General features: G+C 41.9%; 1 protein-coding gene and 1 long non-coding RNA gene across 2 annotated transcripts; both read right to left on the bottom strand.

Annotated features, from left to right (window-relative positions):
• Window positions 1-1068: 1068 nt before the first annotated feature.
• On the bottom strand, window positions 1069-15285 carry LOC145447994 (N-alpha-acetyltransferase 35, NatC auxiliary subunit-like). Its single transcript, XM_080326304.1, has 16 exons — window positions 14383-15285; window positions 13994-14027; window positions 13842-13929; window positions 12334-12435; window positions 12116-12265; window positions 11194-11322; window positions 10300-10431; window positions 9349-9524; window positions 8689-8800; window positions 8392-8628; window positions 6647-6739; window positions 6396-6586; window positions 3384-3558; window positions 2442-2615; window positions 2249-2371; window positions 1069-1281 (listed from the first exon to the last, which is right to left on the bottom strand). The coding sequence occupies exons 1-16, from the start codon at window positions 14546-14548 to the stop codon at window positions 1141-1143; spliced, it is 2223 nt and encodes a 740-aa protein (XP_080182430.1). The 5' UTR covers window positions 14549-15285; the 3' UTR covers window positions 1069-1140.
• A 1811-nt stretch (window positions 15286-17096) lies between these two features.
• LOC145447995 (uncharacterized) lies at window positions 17097-17742 on the bottom strand. The gene is made up of 4 exons (XR_013917769.1): window positions 17718-17742; window positions 17501-17633; window positions 17365-17435; window positions 17097-17308 (listed from the first exon to the last, which is right to left on the bottom strand). It is a non-coding gene; the product is annotated as an uncharacterized LOC145447995 (long non-coding RNA).
• Window positions 17743-20646: the final 2904 nt, after the last annotated feature.

The raw sequence follows: 20646 nt of genomic DNA, 5'->3' as shown, positions 1-20646 counted from the left end.
GTTTTTCCAAATCCAAATCCATGCTCATCTCTGCCGAGAAGTACCAGGACATCCCGAAGAATGTTATCGTATTTTCGATGTGGGTAAATCCTGGTTTACTTTATGGCGAATGACTAGTAATAACCTTGAGGATTTTAAAGGGGCACTGCACCCTAAATAATATATATGGTCTGAAATCTAAACATGAAATCGGGGAAAATTTTTTGGTCGCAGCTATTTTCTTCAGAAAGCCACCGTAAATGAGCTTCAGCTAAAAGAAAATTTCAACTATCCCCATTCCACGCCAGTTGAATCAATAAATATCTATAGCTGTGCGGCCGCGAATCTCCTCTGCTTGATGCGTCGCGAAATTTATGAACTGAGCTCGTAAATAATATTACATATGCTTCTTGGAGACATGTCCATTTTGAGGCCCAGCGCGCGTCCAAACAAAATGACTACTCAAGCATATTATCAAGTCATGGACACAAACTCCTCTTCTTTGATAGTATCTCACAGATGTTGATCAAGTTTACAAAATTTCACACCACAAGTTCATGCTTTTCAGAGATACACTTAGGAGTCGGGTAGTTTGTGCATGACGCAGTTACGGGCGTTCTTGTCTAACAGCATCCTGTGGCCGTCACAATGATAGTGATATTAAGCAGGCATTTCATACTGAAGACTCCCCTATGCACACCGTATAGAACTCCGTATCCCTGACCCTCACTCGCACAACGGTGCGAAAGTAGAGGTGTACCTGTACGTACAGTGTACACGTACACACAGGCAGATTATCCAAATTTATCCTGCAAAAGGTTGAGCGTCTATTTGACCCAGTCGTCGATATTTTTCCAATTACACTTCGGCAATGATTGAAGTTTGCTATTAGGGATTTTTCGAAATAGTAGTGCAATGCTAGAGCAAGCTGATTCCAATTTCATACAAAACATCGAAGTAAACAACAGAAAGTAACTCTGGTGCACTATAAATTAAGAATCCTGCCCTGGTTCAGCAAAAACGTCAGTCTGGATATGATCGTGTGTGAGAAAACCTTGCCGGATTCCAGTCCGGTTAGAATCCTACTCGGAAGTTGCAAAATAATTTATTACGTCACAATCACACTGTTAAACCGCACACGCGGCTTGGACAGTCTCGCGCTCATGTTATTTTGAAGACGGGAAAATACTGATTGGCGGAGAAATCGAACTCCATCTTGCTAGGAGAGTCCTTCCTGTGTCCGGTGGCGAGAAGTTTCATGACGACGAGATTGGTTTTCGCGACTTTACACAGACTTTGCATCTGAAACGAGACATTTATGGCGTTGGTCGCTATAAGTTATTCATCTAACGTTGAACATCGATATCAGTGAAAAATCTTTGTTTGGTACAAGTCTTCCATAGTCGCAGGTGACTTTGGCGCATTCTCCATATGTGTGCGTAACGAACGATTGACACACAGGTCAAAGCGGCCACTCACTACTAAGGTACGGGTAAAGCCACAATGTTTTACTGAATTGCAAGCGGAGAGCAGCAATTTGCAGAAGTACTACAATTATGAGTACAAACAAACAAAGTTTCACATTACTTGATACTTTGAAGATGTAGAGAGGAAAACAGCATTTTAAACTGCTACAATTTAAAAGGTGATCAAAATAGACAAGCCAACAGAAAAAGGCTGAAACACAGCCACTCGAGTCAATAGCGCCAGCAGACGTAACCTACTTTGTACTCAAAGAAATGTACTGACCACTACCCAACTTCTATTATGTATAATCATCATTATTTGAGGGGTGATACTCGACTAGGAAGGGAAGGGAAGATACTCTCCCTACCTCAAAAATTCCTTGTTAAAGAGGCGCTGCACTCTAAAAATGACGTGGCCTCAAATTTATATGGTTGCCAGCCAATGTTATGAAGCAAATATGTCGTACATGCCCTACGTCCTAAAGAAATAGAATACACTAGGCCTGTTTTTGACATGAATCTCCTGACTGAACATCTTCCGTTGAACACGGTATCTAAACCACCTTGGCTTCTACAAGTATTTCCTTCATAACATCGGCTGACAACTATATAAAGTTTGATCTCTGCGTGACTGCTGGAGCGTGAAGTTGCTCTTGACATTTCAATAAATTGCAGCTCCATTACAGCGGCGTTCTGAAGAAAATGGCTGCGGCCAAATTTTCTTTTCGTTTTGCCCTTCAATTTGAGACCACATCATTTTTAGAGTGCAGTGCACCTTCAAATAAACCGAAGCCAACAAATACCTGCTCTGAAGGATTATGCTGTGTTTCATAGAATAGCTTTGCGTGGGCAAAGTGTTTCGAAGAAGCAAAATACAATTGCTCCGCGGTAGGAAGCGGCTGATAGTGGGTTAGATCGGTCAGTTCCTGAACAAAAAAAGCAAGCAATTGCAACCGCTGGTAATCATCCCGCGGCACCACAATGCGCAACGCTCACCCGAAATTGACTGTACATCATAAAAGGCGGCGTGCTGATGTTAACAAAAGGCAAGAACCTGTGCTCGTATCGCGTGCATTCGCTGTCCAAAAAGAAGTTTGGGAGCGCGATTTTTTTCGCCACAAAGAAGCCCAACATGGCCTTGAAGACGCCGGAAGCCATGTTCTGGTATCCCTGGACGAAAAATAGCAAGTCACGATGAATGAAAAAAGGTGTTATCGTGTCGTGATTAGGGTTGGGCACAAGGATCTGTGCACTCCGACCCGAACCCGGCTGAAATTATGCGCCCTACTCAAAAAAGAGTTGTATTATATAGGAATTTCATTGTTGGTACTTTCTTAACACCACCAATGCCTTGAAACCTTGACATAGCACAAAGCTAGGAAAGTAAGTCGTAGCAACATCTCTTATGAAGTTGGGACCAACTCACAGCGATGCTACTAAGTGAATGAAATAGGCAGGGCTGCCATTGCCATACCGTATATACTTCTCAGATTTGTCCTTATTTTGAAGGGCAGTGTCTGATTGAACTACGTTTATTGACGACTTATGAGGCAGTATTGACCTGATTTGTTATTCATCAGCGTAGAAGAAAGACTGAACAGGTGACATTGGGACTTGACAAAAGTTTGCTGATCCTTTTTTAGTCATTACTTCACTAATTTCGTGGATTGTTTGGATGTCCTACGTCAATGGTAGCCCTGTAAAGGGGTCTATGAAGAAATAGACGTCAAATTATCTTCAACAAGGTGGAGTACTGGTGTTTTTTTCTGCGTGGTCGCATAAAAAGCACATATTTGAAGTTGCTGCATCGTCCAGACTGTTGCAGCATCATGATCAGTGATATTTATATACTTGACTTGAAGCCTAATATAAGGTTCAGATTCGAATCACGCAGGCACGCGATTAATCTCAGCCCATGTCACAATCTCGGGAGCTCACTTGCAATTCCCGAAGTTCGCGTACGTGGACCTTTGTCTTTTTCTTGTTCCTCTTCGACTTCTTGCTGCTCTTGCCTTTGGCTTGCACGTCGGGCAGGGCCTCGTCGCGGGCTATCGAAATTTCAGCCCGGTTGATGATCGTGCCGCACCATGCGTACAGTACTTCCGATAAATACCTTAACACGGAATAAAAACGATACTCCAAGTCAGTGGTTCCCAACCTTTTTCCACCCACGTACCATTTTGACGTTTTATGCAGTGCTCGAGTACCACCTATATAAGTTACGTGCGTTTCCACCATTTATGACGCCATACTCACGTGTTTCACCTATGCGAGGTGTATTAACAAATTCTATTAAACTAGGCCAGGGATGTCAAACATACGGCCGGTGGGCCGGCCCGCATAGCAATTCTGAGTACATTGAAAAAAGATTATATTATCCATCATATCCACAGTAATAAACCAAATTACAAAGTCCGCGTTGACAGTTTAATATCTTGTATTCATCACAACGCATACGCAGGGATAACGCCAGATTATGACTAAAGCAGGAGTTGCCAACCTTTTTGCCATTCACATTTCGACTACTCGTGTAGCCTACGGCCGCATTCCAGGGCATAGTCGTAAGGAACAAGCTGGACGCCAAATACCCAGGTTAAAGTGTCTATGTCCATTTCTGGTAAACTCTGAACTAATCTATTTAATGGTAGGCTTACTATGTGCACCCAAATCGCGAGTGGTCACTGGTAATGTTAAGGAAAGAAGTGCTATAGTCGCGCTAAGCGCGAAAAAAAATTCAGATTCACCAATGAATTTCGTCATTGATATTAGTAGTTTTACATATTACCATCAAACATTTATCCTTTCTCATCCCGTTTGATCAGATTCACTAGTTTAGAGTTGATGAAAGGGGTGTTTTCGAAAATTTAACACAAGTTATAAATTATGATGCATCTTCGGGTGGGCCAATTGGCATTAGTCACTTTGTAGCAAGCTGTTATTTCTTGACCTCCCATCAGGATTGTTAGCATAGTTTCCGAGCTGATATTTCGATGTGAGGCGCATCATTTTCCATTGATGTTCGCATCTGTATTGTGCGGCTTTGATTGCAAAGGGTGCTACTATATTAAAATCGAAAAATGTCGTCGCATTGAATCGCACACAGCGCGAAGAAAATTTCAAGATTAATCAAAATCTTTCAAGAAATCGGGAGTCAATTCGTAAATTTGAATTGCATGTCGACGGCCGCCAACACATACTAATTGAATTGCGTGTCTACGGCCGCACAAATTCCCTCTTACGGCCGCAGGTTGTCCACCCCGGGACTAAAGCAAAGGGAACACTGAAATATGTCTACTTGTATCGCCGGTAATGCCATTGTATTCAACCGGACAAACATCGTATTTTCGCCAATTTCATTGCTCGCAAATAATGGTGTTGCGACTCGCTAGAATGAAACCCCTACGATTCGTGTATTATCTATATATGCTTGATAATAAAGTATTCCAGCGAGAAGCAATGGCACGAGGCAACATTTTGGATTCCGTTGACTGGTCCGGCCCGCGAGCGATTTCATGACTTCGATCCGGCCCGCGATGCAATTTGAGTTTGACACTTCTGAACTAGGCATTATCACCCAGGGTTGATGGGATGTATGGAATTGTTTTTTCACCACCAGTCACAAGAAGAACAACATAATGAAATAACAACACACATTCAAAAGTCGATTGATTTAATGCGATGGCTGCATTTGTTTATTTTCCACTAGCCTGTCGATGCGTGGTATACGTTTGCTTACAGCGTATCGAAAGTCATGTATGGGCGCAACAAGTCGGTTTCGTTTCTTCGACTTGATAGTCATCAGGGATGAAAATACTTGCTAGCATTCTCACGTAGGGAAAATTAGCAGCTGATGGGGAATAGCGTGGGACGGCGGCTTCAAAAAACTCAAAATCAACCTCACCTGAACTAGTAATCTCCCTTTGGTCGAAAAAAAAAACAGAATCTACTCGCGTACCACCTGGAAGACCTTCGCGTACCACCAGTGGTACGCGTACCACAGGTTGGGAACCACTGCTCTAAGTCGTCGGCATTGCTATTCAAGTAGAAGCACAAGTAATGCCGTAAATTTCCACTAAATTACAAGTGGAAGTTCTAAGACACGTCAAGGCTGCTTAAGGTGGAAGTAGCAAATAAAGACGTGAAAAATGCAGTTGTGTACTTCTAGTAGTCGCTCGATGGTGGCTACTTTTAAAATTGCAGGGTGCACATGTTGCAAATGTTGGTTCCAAATTTGGAAGCAAATTCGGTGACCGTGATACCGAGGCTATTTTGCCCAGTGCTTATTACAATTCTGCTTAGAAACATGACTGAAACGCCCAAGGACTACATTCAACTTTACAAAATCCAAATGAAAAAAAGTAGTTGGGCCTCCGTGTGCGTAAAGAACTGTGATTTAAAAGTGAAAGTATTCAAAACATAACCATAATGGTGCAAGAAGCCAAAAACTACTTACTGACTCCAAAAAAGAAGTACGACATCACTGACAACAAACGTAACCACTGGTGTATGTAATGTAAGTAAACAAGATTCACTACGGCAGGGTTGTAATGACTCAAGACGCGATTTTTTACGTCCAAGACAGACTTTTCATTGTAACTTCGTAGACTAGTTAAGTTGCCAAATTATTTGTATTTGTTCTATCAGTCCTGATACTTGGAAAATAGGGCCGGAAACTGTTAAAACTGAGGGAAGTTATTATAATATGAATGCGAGCCATCACTCGAGCAGAACAAAATTGGATTGAACTGAAAACTGAACAGTGAAAATATTGACCTGGACTCGAGTCAAAACACTATGACTCGCACTCAACCCTCTACTAGCTGACTTGGACTCGGACTTGACGGTGAAATGAAAATGGCTCGACGTGATATTGACTTGTGACTTGGTTATAACCCTGCACTACGGCAGTTTGAAAAAGTACTTCGCTAAAAATGTGTACCATAAACACACCAGTATACGTAATGCATCTCGTGCGGGCTGTACAGCTCCAGTTCGAATCCGCTCAGGAGATACTGTATCATGACTTTCAGCGTGTAGTAAGTGGCCCAGCCGGAAAACCCGGTGATGTGGGTGTTATCATTCGAGGCGTTGGCGGCGACCAAAATGTCCTGCAGTTGCGCATCGGCGCGCTCAGACTCTTCCTGCGTGGCCAAAAACGCATTACAAAGGAGGAAAATGCACAAGTTCATGGTCGAGTGCACCTGCAACGCTGCGAAATCCTCTAAAAGTGCGCCGAGTCTTTCCCGGTGTCTCGCTCTGTTGTGGCCATAGGCTTGGATAAAGTTGATTGCGACCTGTCCGTACACAGAAAAACGGTTACAGCACAATAAATACACACTCAAAGCAAGGTGTCAACGGACGGAAAGTCTACGGTGCCTCATCACGACAGAGATTACGAACAGTAAACACTATGATTTGGAATCGGACTCTTAACACTATGACTCGGACTCGACCCGTTGCACCCTGACTGGGGACTGGGTGGTGAATTGAAAATAACTCGACTGGAGTCATAACTATAAAAGTCAAATTGACTTGTGACTCGGGACCTTGTGACTTGGTTACAACTAGGGTTAGTTCGGATACCAATAATTTTCACTATCCGGATAACGGATATATCCGTATATTTGGAATTTAGCTAACCGGTTAACCGGATAATAACTGCTAAGTGAGACAATCGATTTCACGAGGTGTGCATGAAAAATGGATCGCAAAATCATTACACAGTGTTATTGTAGATTTATACGTACACTACACGCGCAGTACGAGCGAATACGAGAAAAATCACGCAAATTTAATGTTCACTGCTTCTGCAACGCCCGCCTTATAAAGCACACTGCATCAATTGCGGCATTCTCCGGGACCGGAGCTTTGTAACAAAGGGTCCACATGTATTGAATGCTCTTTCTGCTACCACAAAATGGGCTGAATATAGTATAAGCAGCGCTTCCTTTTTGCTCATTCTTCTGTTTAGGTGTCCAGTACTGGAAGGACGAGTAGCCGATTCTGGAATTTATGCCGACATGATAGCTCGCTCTAATTCCTGCTTGAGAAATTCACGTGATCAGGCGCGTAGCCAGCCGAAAAATAAGGGGGGTGTTTTGAATAAAATGAGGGGGTTTCGATTTTTCCGAATTAAGTCTCAGCGGATATCAAGTACGCTTGCACGCACGAACATGTTTGCGAAACCAGTACATTCGATGTCATTCAGTTCCGCGATTTCACTCATTACTCACAATCGCCCCAAGTCACCAAGAGATAGGAGCCAACGCATGCCAGGCCCAAGACGCGATTGTTACGCCAGCGATGATCGTGTCATGCCTATTGCATTGTAGATGCGATCGGGTAGGCCAGTGATAATATCGTGAGCACAAAGCCAATGCAGATGCGATTGTGCAGGCCAGTGATGGTATAGTATCCACAGGGTCTATTGCAGATGCGATTCTGCCAGTGGAACGATAGGCTTGTTGAAGACTCTATAAATCAGGCCAGCAACGATAGCCGCGCGCGCGGCAATCAATGACCAAATTTGGCGATCTTCTCAGAAGGAGATTGCGTCGCGTTAAATTGTGTACAGACGTATCTCGCTAATTGGCAACACGCTTTTCGCTAATTTACCGCGCGCAACACTGATAATACGACTTATTCAAGCTTACTAAAAAGTGTAAAACGCATTATCAACGATACTATTTGATCCGGTTAACCGGTAGAATTATATCCGGATATCAGATAATGAAAAAACATGCGGTTAACCGGGTAAACGTTATCCGGATAATCTAACCCTAGTTACAACCCTCGGCTGGCGTTGCAGTCCGTGGCGATATGAACCGAATCCTCAACCCTGCTTAAAATCTAGAATTTACGACATCCCTTTCGCTAGTCCACCCGAACACCACCGACTGGGATTAAAAGAACGGCACGCGTCCAACTGTCTTCAAACCATCCTCACCCGTGCGGCTTTGCTCAGCAAGACGTCCGCGCATGCCTTCGCCTCCTGACTATTCTGCAGCACCACGCACTTCGGCGAAAACGCTCCGGGGCAGTTAAAATTCCTCATCGATTCCCTGACGCACTCGACCAGCGGCTGGCGTCCAAACACCTTCCTGTTTCCGGGCAGCAGCGTCAGTTGGAGCAGCGATCTCGCGAGCACGCACGGCACCGTGCGGCTGAACTTGTCGATAAAGTCCTGAGGTTTAGAGTGAACGCGATGAAATGCAGGACGGAAACGGAGCACGAAACCGTCTACCAATATATCTTGAAATCCGACTGCGGAAGAGGCCTCGGTCACAGTTATCAGGCGTTTCACAATTGCGGTGTAAGAGTCTTTGATCGCGTCTTTGGTTTTCAGCGCGGTGTATCTATAGTGAGCAAGATCTAACTCAGTGGTGTGTTCAAACAAAGCCAATCTCTTTATGGACGTGAAGCTTTATTGGGCTGGGAATTACCAGTTGTGACATAGGAACATTGAATTCTCATGGCCGAGCACTACCACGGAGTCTGCAACTGAATCCCCAGGACCATCAGTAAACTACCGTGTACAATTGTACACTGTACCAGGTAAGCATGTGGAAAATGACTCGATTCTTTTCGAGACTGAATGGTATCGCAAGGGCGCCTCGCATAGTTATGCATATGCGATCGCCAAACTGAGCATGAAATACAGATAGAATAAGCGCAGTGACTCAATATTTCACCCACAATGATTTGATCCCATGGTAACAAGAATGTGCATAGACGTAACAACTCCTGCTATTAAAATGTGCTGTAGCTCAGGAAGGACGGATTGTTGGTACACAAACGAATTGAATATATTCGCTTCGACTCAAATATCTTAACTCGTATCTTCCGAACAAATATATTTTGATATATTATTATTGATATATTACCGATGCCAACGCAATGATACCTGGGAAACGTTGGAGGTAGCAATTTCTGATTGATCAACGGCTCGAATCCGTGCATGATATCATGACCGTCGTCGCTGCGAACGGGTTCAATTCCCAAATTGGTGGTCTCTCCAATTACAGTCAGATGTTCCAACATCGAGTTCAAGTGCTTCTTGACAGGCTGCATCGAATCGCCCTGGTAAATTACGATGAAACGACTAACAGCTCATGATATGATTCAAAATGATAGAGTAAAATGAAAAAATCATGTTTTTACTTCATATAGATGTAGATCTGGAGAGCTAACGTTTACATGACAATGTGTATTCTAAGTGTATTCTCAAAGGGATATTTTTGATCAATTTCCTATTTGAAAATTACGCTCCAATTACCGCAAATATTGGTATATTCTGTTGTAGGCCTAATATTAACATATACATCTTTCTGAATGGCGGGTAACGATGCCAAGCTCGAAGCAGCCGGGTAATGTCAAAATCTGCGGGCAAAGTTATTACTGCAAGTGTATTAAATGCGAGTTCAACTACTCAAGCATTGTGCATCGTACCAAGACTTGATGAGTAATAATTTTAATAACAAGCAGTGCTAAAAATTAGGGTCTCATGTCGCATTACAGTATGTTTATAAGCCTGCGAGTCATAACAACATTAATAACATAAAAATGCAGGAACGCTCAATTGGATTCACTTGTTGCGACCATATAACCGACACAAAACTACTCATAAACAACAAAACGGTCCATGAGCTTCGACAACAAAATCAACCAGGCTGTCACAGAAGAAGCAGTCCATTAGTGACTCGGATGACTTTATTCACCCGACTATCCGCAACAATCAACATAAAGGCCTCCAAGACCTTGCACGGGATATTACAAACCATACGAGTATCTATTATACAACTACACAGAAGCCCAAAAGCTGGTGACATTCCGTTTGTATTCATGCTGAACATACCTCCTGTTTTCCGATTGCCATCAGACTTTGCAGGAACAGCTTCATAAATTTTATTCTCACAAGAACGGCATTGCATAATCTCGCTTCGGTTGTACTGGACTTGTCTCCTTCCGTTATTTTTGCTTTTAGACTCTGGAAAGAAGGGTGAACTGTGCCAGTGTCTGACGTAGGCCTACGTACCGACAGTAACGAAGTACTTTGACTTTTTTCAAGTACTCAGTAGATTTCACTTACTTTACAGCGTAAGTTGCTACATTTTAGACAAGTCTTCTTCAACCGCTGTCCACGAAAATCTGTGCGGGGTGCACCAGTACGAAAGGGTCCACAGGGATACATGACAAGCATGACACTAAAGCAGCAGTTTATATGCAATGGGTCGCGACCAGCGACGGTGTATTTTCACTGCTTTTTTAGTAGACAAACGAAAATTTGGCAGCAAGCAAACCAATAGTCGGGAGCCAGATGGGTATAGGGGTCAGATCCGCAACTTCAAAGCAAGCACCACTCCAAAAAACGTTGAAAAGCACTGTTTTAGACTACCGATACTTTCAGTTTTCTGAACTACAGATGAATTACACTTTGGATCTTGCGAGGTAGAAAGAATATTTGTGATAAAGAGTTAAATTGTCATGGAAAGTGGGAAAATGGCCCCTCACCCCTGTACCTCCGCAACTGGCTAGATTTTCCAGTATTGCTCACATCAGTAGTGTTATTTGTAATTTCTTCATCTTGCAACTTTTAATGTAGTCACCTCCAGTTTACTACTAAAGTATGAGACTCCGAGCAAATATGTTTTTTGAATCAACTTCCTGGAGTACTTCATTTTGTACTCCACTTTGAAGACTCCAGTACCAACACTGACTACCCTTGCGTACGCGTCGCACTTCCTCTCACCCTGTATTTCCGACCGTATTCCTCTTCGACTTCTTTCATCATTCCCACGACGCGCATGTCAGTAACTTTATCTGCAAACTTGAAACCGTGCGACATGGTTTGGAAGTCCTCCTCTTCGAACACGTTTGCCTGTGAATATCGGTTGGCAGTTAGAATGCTAGCGCACCGTGTCCGCGTTGGTTAAAGGCAGAGGATGACAAGGTAGTGTTAGTCAATGAAACAGTTAGGAGTGATATGAAATATTAATCTGGAAGCCACATTTAAACTGATTTAGATAGGCCCAGAGGTCGGATTCAAACTTATTGGCAGACGGCTCTATCAAAAGTCATATCTTTCAGCTGCTTCCAGCACAGAAAGTTATTGACCGTAACCAGTAGCCCATGTCCAAACGGTTGGCCGAACTCATACATTTTCGTTAGACGACAGGTAGATCCGGGTCAAAATTTGCAGCTAATGCCTGCGATTCACACAGAATTTTGAATCAGCGCAACTGATACTTGATACTGCAATTCCAAAACTATTTTTCTATCATGGCAACAGTGCCTCTATACCAGAAGGTAGTTGTGACAACTTCACTCATACAATGATGCATATTTCTCAATTGAATTACTTTCTACTAGAAAATCGCAATGCATTACTGACGAAAATACAGATAGGAGTTAATTGAGAACATCACTATTTTGTTGTAGGAAACCATTTTTCATCATTGCAACAGTGCCTCTATACCAGGAAATTTTGACAATTTCATGCCTACAATGATGAATATTCGTCAATAGAAGTACTTTCTATTAGAAAATTGCAATGGGATAACTGCTTGAAAACACAGATGGAAAAAATAAGAACATCATTACACAGGAAATCTTCACACAAAAATTGGCACCACTCTGCAGTCTGTACTAACACAGATTTTGACTGTACATACCCTGTTCACTTTTTCTCGAATGATATCGCAAACTTTGAGCATGCACAGACAGAAAGCTCGCAAACATCTGTCTTCTATCAAATTCGTGTCATGTAGATACAAGCATGTGAATACAGTTTGAGCAAGAGTTTGGCCGTCGAGCCAAGATAACTGTAAATAGAACATACTACATGAAATAACAATACATGAACTACACGATATACTATCGATATACATACCAAGCAGCATAAAGATTGGTCGAAAATTCCGATTAATTCGTCATTTTTCAGGTCTGCGACCTTGACAGCTTTCTCTTTGATAGAGTCCGCAAGGTCAAGAACCTATGAAAAAAATCAGCAATCAGATCATTTACGTCAGCACTCAGCTGTGACAGTCTTTGAATATGATACTTTGTTCGAAGCCATGGTTATTCTTTTAGTCTCATTCACAAATGCGAAAGGCGAAGCAGCAAACTACGGCAAACAATTCAATAACAATATGTATGTAAAACAGGGTTGTCACCAAGTCACAAGTAACAAGTCAATTTGAATTTTGTAGTTATTACTCATGTCTGAGTCCAAGCCATAGTGATAACTGTTTAGTATTGAGTTCAAGTCAGGTGGAACCAGGGTTGTAACCAAGTCACAAGGCTCTGAGTCACAAGTCAATCTCACTTTTATAATTTTGACTCGAGTCAAGTCGGGTCATTTTCAATTCACCACCGAGTCAAGTCCGAGTCTAAGTCAGCAAGGAGAGGGTCGAGTCCGAGTCCTGGTATCATGACTCGAGTCCGAGTCCAAGTCATTGTGTTGAATGCTAAGTTTCCAGTTAAAGCCTTGTTAAAGCCACTTTTTATAACTCTACTTGGTGATATCGAATGGTTCGCATTTATAATATACTATTTTTCCTCACTTTTAGCAGTTTCTGGTCGCATTTTCAAGTACCAGCACCAATAGAAGAACTCCCAATAATGTGGTTACTTTACTTTTCTTCGAAATTACAATGAAATGTCGGTCTTGGCCGTCTGAGTCTCGAGTCATATGACTTGGTACGAGTCATGCGCAATGACTCGAGTCCAAGTGGAGTCAATACACAAATTGACTCAATTTGAGTCGAGTAATTTCCATATTTCATGATAAAATGACTCGAGTCAAGTTGAGTCATTAGAAAGTCGCGACTCGAGTCGAGTCATGACTAGAGTCATTACAACCCTGGGTTGAACTCACTTAACTGTGAAACTCCTGGATGATATCAGAGGCCTTGGATTCAAAATACAAGCCTACTAGTTTTTCTCACTCCAAACATCTTTATTCAAACATATGAAAGACAGCTTCTGGGCCTATTTTTTCAATAATCGGTCCTGATATACGACACTTGAATAAGTCATACGAAATGCGTCGAGTCGTATGACTTGATCGAGTCATGCGAAATGACTCAAGTACAAGCAGAGTCAATACATAAATTGACTCAAGTCATATTCCATTTTCAATAACATGACTCCAGTCAAGTCAAGTCATCGAAAAATTGCGAGTCCACTTGAGTCATTACAACCCTGATGTAAAATGACAGATATTTATAGTAGCCTATCATGGCCAGTTATAGCTTCACAGTCCAAGCTTTACAAACTGTTACCGGACTTGAGCAGACTATAGTGTAAACAATAATTAAAAAATAATTGATGTGTGAGCAATACCACAATCCCACCAATGACCACTGCACAAGCGTCAAAATATTTGCAAATACTTACTTTTCTCTTCGTTTGTCTGCCAACCATTCCCGAGTCCATTTTGGGGTCCATCATTTCAATTGCGCTCATTGCGTCGAACAGGCCGAAACTGTGGTAAGATATATAAAAAAATCATTTGAGTTGAACATTTTCGCAGCGCATCGCACACATACTTTGGTTCGTGGACAAGTTCTCCGAGATTCAACTCTGAAATTTGAATCACAATGGAATAAATAGCCAAGATGATTATGGATATGAATAAGTGAATAACTGCTAGCCTGCAACAGGACAAAATTCAGGCAGATTCTACTGAATATAATACTATTCCATAATACTCCAAATCACTTTAAAGATACTCCCTATCTTTTCATTTCATCCTAGTTTTGTGGTGCTTTGAAATGATGAAATAATTTGATATACTGAACTCTGAACTGAATGGTGCGAGTATTTATCATTGTCTGTCTTGTCAGTGGTGTGGCTATACCATGGCGTATTTTATGGTTCAAGCAGTGATCTCGACGCAACATTAGTTATAGCTATAGTGAAAACGGAATGCACTAACCTTCACAGGCATTTTTCATATCCTCCGTGATATCAACCCAATTGTATGATATTTTCGGGGCGTCTGGAGGATGATCCCATGATGGCACAGGGCTTGTTGTGTGCACCTGCTCAGCAATCGATTGCGAGTCGTCACTCATTCGGATCTCTTTAGAATTCAGGTTCATGTGTACTAGAAAGATCGACGCGATATATCCCCAGGTTTCAATTTCTTTATGGCGCAGAAAGGTCCACAATTGTATGTTTTGCAACTCTTTGGTGTGCCTGCAAATCTCTTGCAGTCGCCAGAAGGAACTGGTGCTTCGGGATGGATATATATTTGCGATGTCAGCGATATTAACACATATACTTTGTAGATGTCTTAATCTACAATGGCAATGCCATCCATTTATTTTTCCGATGTTGGAATATAATATTTCATCTCTAAAATATATGATTATGATTACATCGATTACATAGCCAAAGGATATTTTGTCTTGCTGAAATCTGTCAGTTCGCTGACACCACTACCATATGATCAGCGATCAGGACTGAATACAAGAAAACGCATTGCTTTATCAAGTATGCCGGACCCCAATTGTGGAACAGCATCTCGCCGGCTATCCGACAGTCGTCGAGCATGTCCGCATTCAAGTCGAAATACAAGCAATTTCTTCTAAATCAATACTAGCCAGTCTTCAGGATTTCCGGACCACGACCTAACATCGACCTCGCCCTCCGCCACATGCCACCTCATTTTGTCGCTTGCGTCTTCTTGCGTCTCTGCATTACTTTTCATTCAGTGTGCATGACTCTTATTTACTTCGCCTAGGCTAAGGTGAGTGTCTGATCTTAATGGCTACTCCAAGTTGTTTCGACACCTTCCAATCTTTTCATTGTATCGCAGTCTTGTGATGTTTTGAAACGATGAAAATATTAATAATCCTGATTGATTGATCGCTGACATCGCCAATTTACTTTGACACAGAAAACGGACTTTCCGCGATAGGGTTGGTGCTCTCACTTTACAAATAGGAAAAAAAGTTTGCAAATGGGCAAGGATTTACTTTACAAATGGGCAAGAAAGTTTGCAAATGGGAAAGTATTTACTTTGCAAATGGCCAAGAAGTTTGCAAATGGGCAAGGACTGATTTCACTTTGCAAATGGCCAAGAACGGTCAAAAATCACGGCTTTTCATTGTATCGCATTTTTTGTGGTGTATTGAACTGATAAAATTGCTAATAAACCAATGATGATGGGTGGGGCCATCAGCACCCTCAGTTGAGCAAGAGCCAGATGGGTCCTCTCCCGCAAATTCGGCGAAATCCAAATCCAAATTAAAAAATCTAGATCTTAATCCAAAATTGACGTCAGTTAGTTCGTGCTACCATGTGACCTCCATCGCCAGATTCACCACCACTAATTCGGATAAATCCAGATTTAGTTGGTGCTGTCAAAACTCACGACATGGTGGGGTCGTCAGCCCCCCAGTTGAGCAAGACCCAGATGAGGCCTCCCTCAACACATTCGGAGAAATCCAAATTCGAAAATCCAGATCTTCATCCAAAACTGGCGTCAGTTAGATCGTGCTGCCATGTGACCCCCGCATCCCCCATCACCACCACCAATTTTGATAAATCCAAATCCAGAATTAGTTGGTGCGGTCAGTCCCCCAGTCGAGCAAGACCCAGATGAGTCCGCCTCCCACATATTCGTCGAAATCCGATCGTGGTCAAAACTCACGACAATGTGGGGTCAGCGCCCCCCCATACTTGGACACTACCCAAAAGAACCCTCATCCCCCAGAAATACGGCGACAAGGACACTCATCCCCCAGAAATACGGCGACCCATCGTCTATTTGACCAAATCCCGAACCCGAAAATCCATACTTTCATCAGAGTACACCCCTCCCGCACTTATTTTCTCTTAAGTTGCAAATGGGCAGGACATTTTTCAAATGCGAAGGATTTACTTTGCAAATGGGCAAGCATTTACTTTTCAAACGGGTAAGCGTTTACTCTTCAAATAGGCAAGGATTTACTTTCCAAATGGGCAAGAAAATTTGCAAATGGGCAAGGATTTACTTTGCAAATGCGGGCAAGAAAGTTTTCAAATGGGCAAGGATTTACTTTGCAAATGGGCAAGGATTTACTTTGCAAATGGGCACGGATTCACTTTGCAAATGGGCAAGAAAGTTTTCAAATGGGTAAGGATTTACTTTGCAAATGGGCAAGAAAGTTTACAAATGGGCAAGGATTTACTTTGCAAATGGGCAAGAAAGTTTGCAAATGGGCAAGGATTTACTTTGCAAATGGGCAAGGATTTACTTTGCAAATGGGCAAGGATTTACTTTGCAAATGGGCAAGGATTTACTTTGCAAATGGGCAAGAAAGTTTGCAAATGGGCAAGGATTTACTTTGCAAATGGGCAAGAAAGTTTACAAATGGGCAAGGAATTACTTTGCAAATGGGCAAGAAAGTTTTCAAATGGGCAAGTATTTATGCAAATTGGGAAGGATTTACTTTGCAAATGGGCAAGGATTGATTTCACATCGCAAATGGCCAAGAACGGTCAAAAAACACGACAGGGTGGGGTGGCCTCTCCCCTCAAATTCGGCGAAATCCAAATCCAAATTTTAAAAATGCAGATCTACATCCAAACCTGACATCGGTTAGTTGTTGCTACCATTGACCCCCCATCACCACCAACATTCCGGATGAATACAAATCCATATTTAGTTGGTGAACATGTCTTCAGCGTTCAATTTTATTCAATGAAATTTCCATTACTAAACTTACACCAATCATCGAATATATTCATTGTAGGAGGAACGAATATGCCTAGCACACATCGTGGCAATATTCGCAATAAAAAAATCCTTCTGGTGCAAATTGCCCAGGAGAACAATCCGTGTGGGTCCATCTTTTGCAATTGTTACATTCGACCTAGAAAAACGACTGGAATTACTTTGCGTAACAAAATGGAGTCAATCACTTAATACCCATTGTGTGCTGTCTCCTGGTGATGTCTTAGAGTAGCATTTCACACAATAATTGGACAACTCTTCCTCATCTGTAGAGATAGTGGTTTACTGATTATACCGTAGCAGCCAAGAAAGCTTGTAAATATATCTTTACTTGTTTCGTCGAGCAGAGTTTGTCCGAATTCATTCCTGTAGCCGACACAAGCATGCGTCGAATGGTTGAAGCCGAACTCCATACCTGCCGCAGGAATCGATGCTCCGCCATCTTTACAATACACTTCAGCAGCCTAAGTTACACCGATTTCAATAATTCACCAACTTTATCGTGGCGGCAAACTTGCCACGCGAAGACATATATAGACATCACAAACCTTTAACACAAGTACGCCACAATTAAAACCAAACATCGTGTTCCAGTTCCAGCCATTTCGGAAGGGAAAGTGATGATTTGCATCTTGATAAAGGCCTGCCCTTGTGACTTTTGTATCATACAAAAGCCACAAGGATTGCAATCTAATTCCCACCATGATGAGTTAAAAGACCTTATCGTTGACCTGAAGTTATACCGACCCTCGTAGCAATTTCAGAAATAAACTTTTCAACCAAACCCACGCAAAACGTTGATATATCGGGCTACAACTTCGAGTATACTCCGGCACCGAAGCCCATCCAATAAGTCGCTGCTGAAGAGATTCGGCGTCCTAAACATAGAAGATATGCGGAAACTAGAAATCGCCAAGTTTATGTATCAGTTTCACTGCGGTCGTTGCCCCGAATACTTCAATGACTTCTTTACCTCCGAATCAAAAGCGCACAAGTACAACACACGCGCGTCCACGTCGTCCAAATATCATATGATTGACTGAAAAGATTATCAATCTATCAAATATGCCGGTCCTGATGTGTGGAACAGTATCCCGCCGGCCATCCGCCAGTCGACGAGCATGTCCACATTCAAGTCGAAATACAAGCAATTACTACTAAATAAATACAGTCCATCGTCAAGATTACCGGACCACGACTGACCTATCGATCTCGCTTCCCATGACATGCCGCCCTATTTCTTGTCACTTCCTTTTTTCTATACTATCTTCTTTACTTTCATTCAGTGTGCATGCCTTCTCTTTACATCGCCTAGGCCAAGGTCGGTGTCCGATTCCATAGACAACTCCTAGTCGCTTCGACATCTTCCTTTCTTTTCATTGTATCGCATTTTTTGTAGTGTAGTGTATTGAACTGATAAAATTGCTAATAAACCAATGATGAAGTCTGTTCTGCAAATTGTGAATTCAAATACCGGTGAAAAATTTTCAGACCCTGCGATCGTCGCGAATCACTTCAATGAATATTTTTGTAACGTAGGTCCTAATATTGTCTCTTCTCTTGCGAAACCTGCGTCAGCCAGGCCGGAGGTAAGATCGACATCTCAGTCTGTTATGCTCGATCCTGCCAATCACGCCGAAGTAGAAGTAGCCATCCACAAACTGAAATCCAACAAGGCCGTCGGCAATGATCAAGTCCCATTTTTTAAACTTCATGATAGAAAGCGGTGTCTATCCCAGCTCTGAAAACAGTCAGAGTGGTACCAATACACAAAGCTGGGGTTGGAACTAATGTCACTAACTATACAGAGTACAGACCGATATCTGTTCTTCCGTGTATTGGGATTGTCTTCGAAAAGCTGCTCCTGTCTCGCCTATCTTTCTTCAATACCTCGCCAAAATGTCTATAATTTCCCCGCATCAATTTCGATTCCGCATTAAACACCAAACCTCACATCATCATCATCATCATCTAATGGTTTATTAGCAATTTTATCAGTTCAATACACCACACAATATGCGATACAATGAAAAGACAGGAAGAAGTCCAAGCGACTTGGAGTAGGCTAGTCTATGGAATCAGACACCCGCCTTAGCCTAGGAGATGTAAAGAGGAGGCATGCACAGTTGCACAGAATGCACACTGAATGAAAGTAAAGATCTAGGGATGGTGTGAACCTCTGAAAGGTTCAGGTTCGTGTGAACGCGAACCGAAAGGTTCTGTGTGAACGCGAACGTGAACCTCACGACGTCACGTGACGTCATATTGCTAATTCCAGCCCTATATTTGAATGAAGTGACAGCCTTTATAGTCTTGTAGAATTTTCGGTCAACCTAGAAAAAATTCTTATAAAGACGTATTATATACGGTTGGAAAGATAATTTTATCAGCTTTTCAATGTTGGGTTTTGTCACTTTTTTACCTTGGGGAAGAAAAGTTATGACCAAAAACGTGCCAGGGGGTAAAGCACTATTTTGCCTAACATTAAAATACAATTACAAGCTAAAACGCGATATCTTCGTAACATAATACAACACCATAAATTGGAATATCACTCTCAGTAAAGCAAACTAACAATCGAACAGCAAAAAAAAATGAAAAAATAACTTTATTAAGAGGTATTTATGATACGTTAAGGGGTCAAAAGTTGACCGAGACGGAGATAACACTGGTATAATTTCGAAAAAAATGATCGTCAAAATGAGCGTCAACCCCATGGACCCCCCCTCGAAGTTTTTGTTCAAATATAGCTCAATTATCGTACAATCGTCATCTGTCTTGTGCAAATGATAACTGTAGGCTAGTGGTAAACAGCAACAAAATGACTTTTCTTTAAAATAACAGCATTCTATTTATGTAGAAATTGGGTTGACTTTTATTATTTCAAAGCTAATTATTCAACTGCATTTTTTGAAATACGTGGTCGTGTCTTTATAATCTGCGCCTTCGATTTCATATCAATAAGTGCTGAAAATCCATTTAGACAAGGAAAGGTGGTGGCGAATGTAATAACAAGGCATAACGCTTTCGACGACACATTTGGGTATGATCGCAAAAATGATGACACCAAAATTGACTAACAAATTTTTTTATTGAACATATAACATCAAGCCTGTTCAAGCAGCTCATCTTGAAGTTATTAGAGAAATGGTTATGTAGGCCTATATCACAGGAGAAAACGGATTTTTGCGAACATTTCGAAGTCTCCGTGATTGACTTTACGTATCCAACCATTTATTTTTTACACAATGCCCAGCAAAACACCTCTATACGCAGCCAAATATTTGTATCAGTGGGCTATTGGCAATTTCGCAACTAAAATGAGTCCACACAGCACGAGGATATTCAATCTCAGACGGCCATTCTGTTTATGTGAGATCTACTGTAATGAAGTAAAACTGCCTCGTGATTTTCGTAATTTGAAAAATATAAATTAGGCTATCAATTATTTTGTTAATTCGCCTCGCTTCGTGGACC

The sequence above is a fragment of the Botryllus schlosseri genome, chromosome 10 (assembly GCF_051294905.1).
Source record: "Botryllus schlosseri isolate E-star chromosome 10, Bs_hap1, whole genome shotgun sequence".
NCBI lineage: Eukaryota > Metazoa > Chordata > Ascidiacea > Stolidobranchia > Styelidae > Botryllus > Botryllus schlosseri.
Note: the sequence above shows the minus strand (reverse complement) of the source record. Positions and strands in the feature narration are given on the sequence as shown.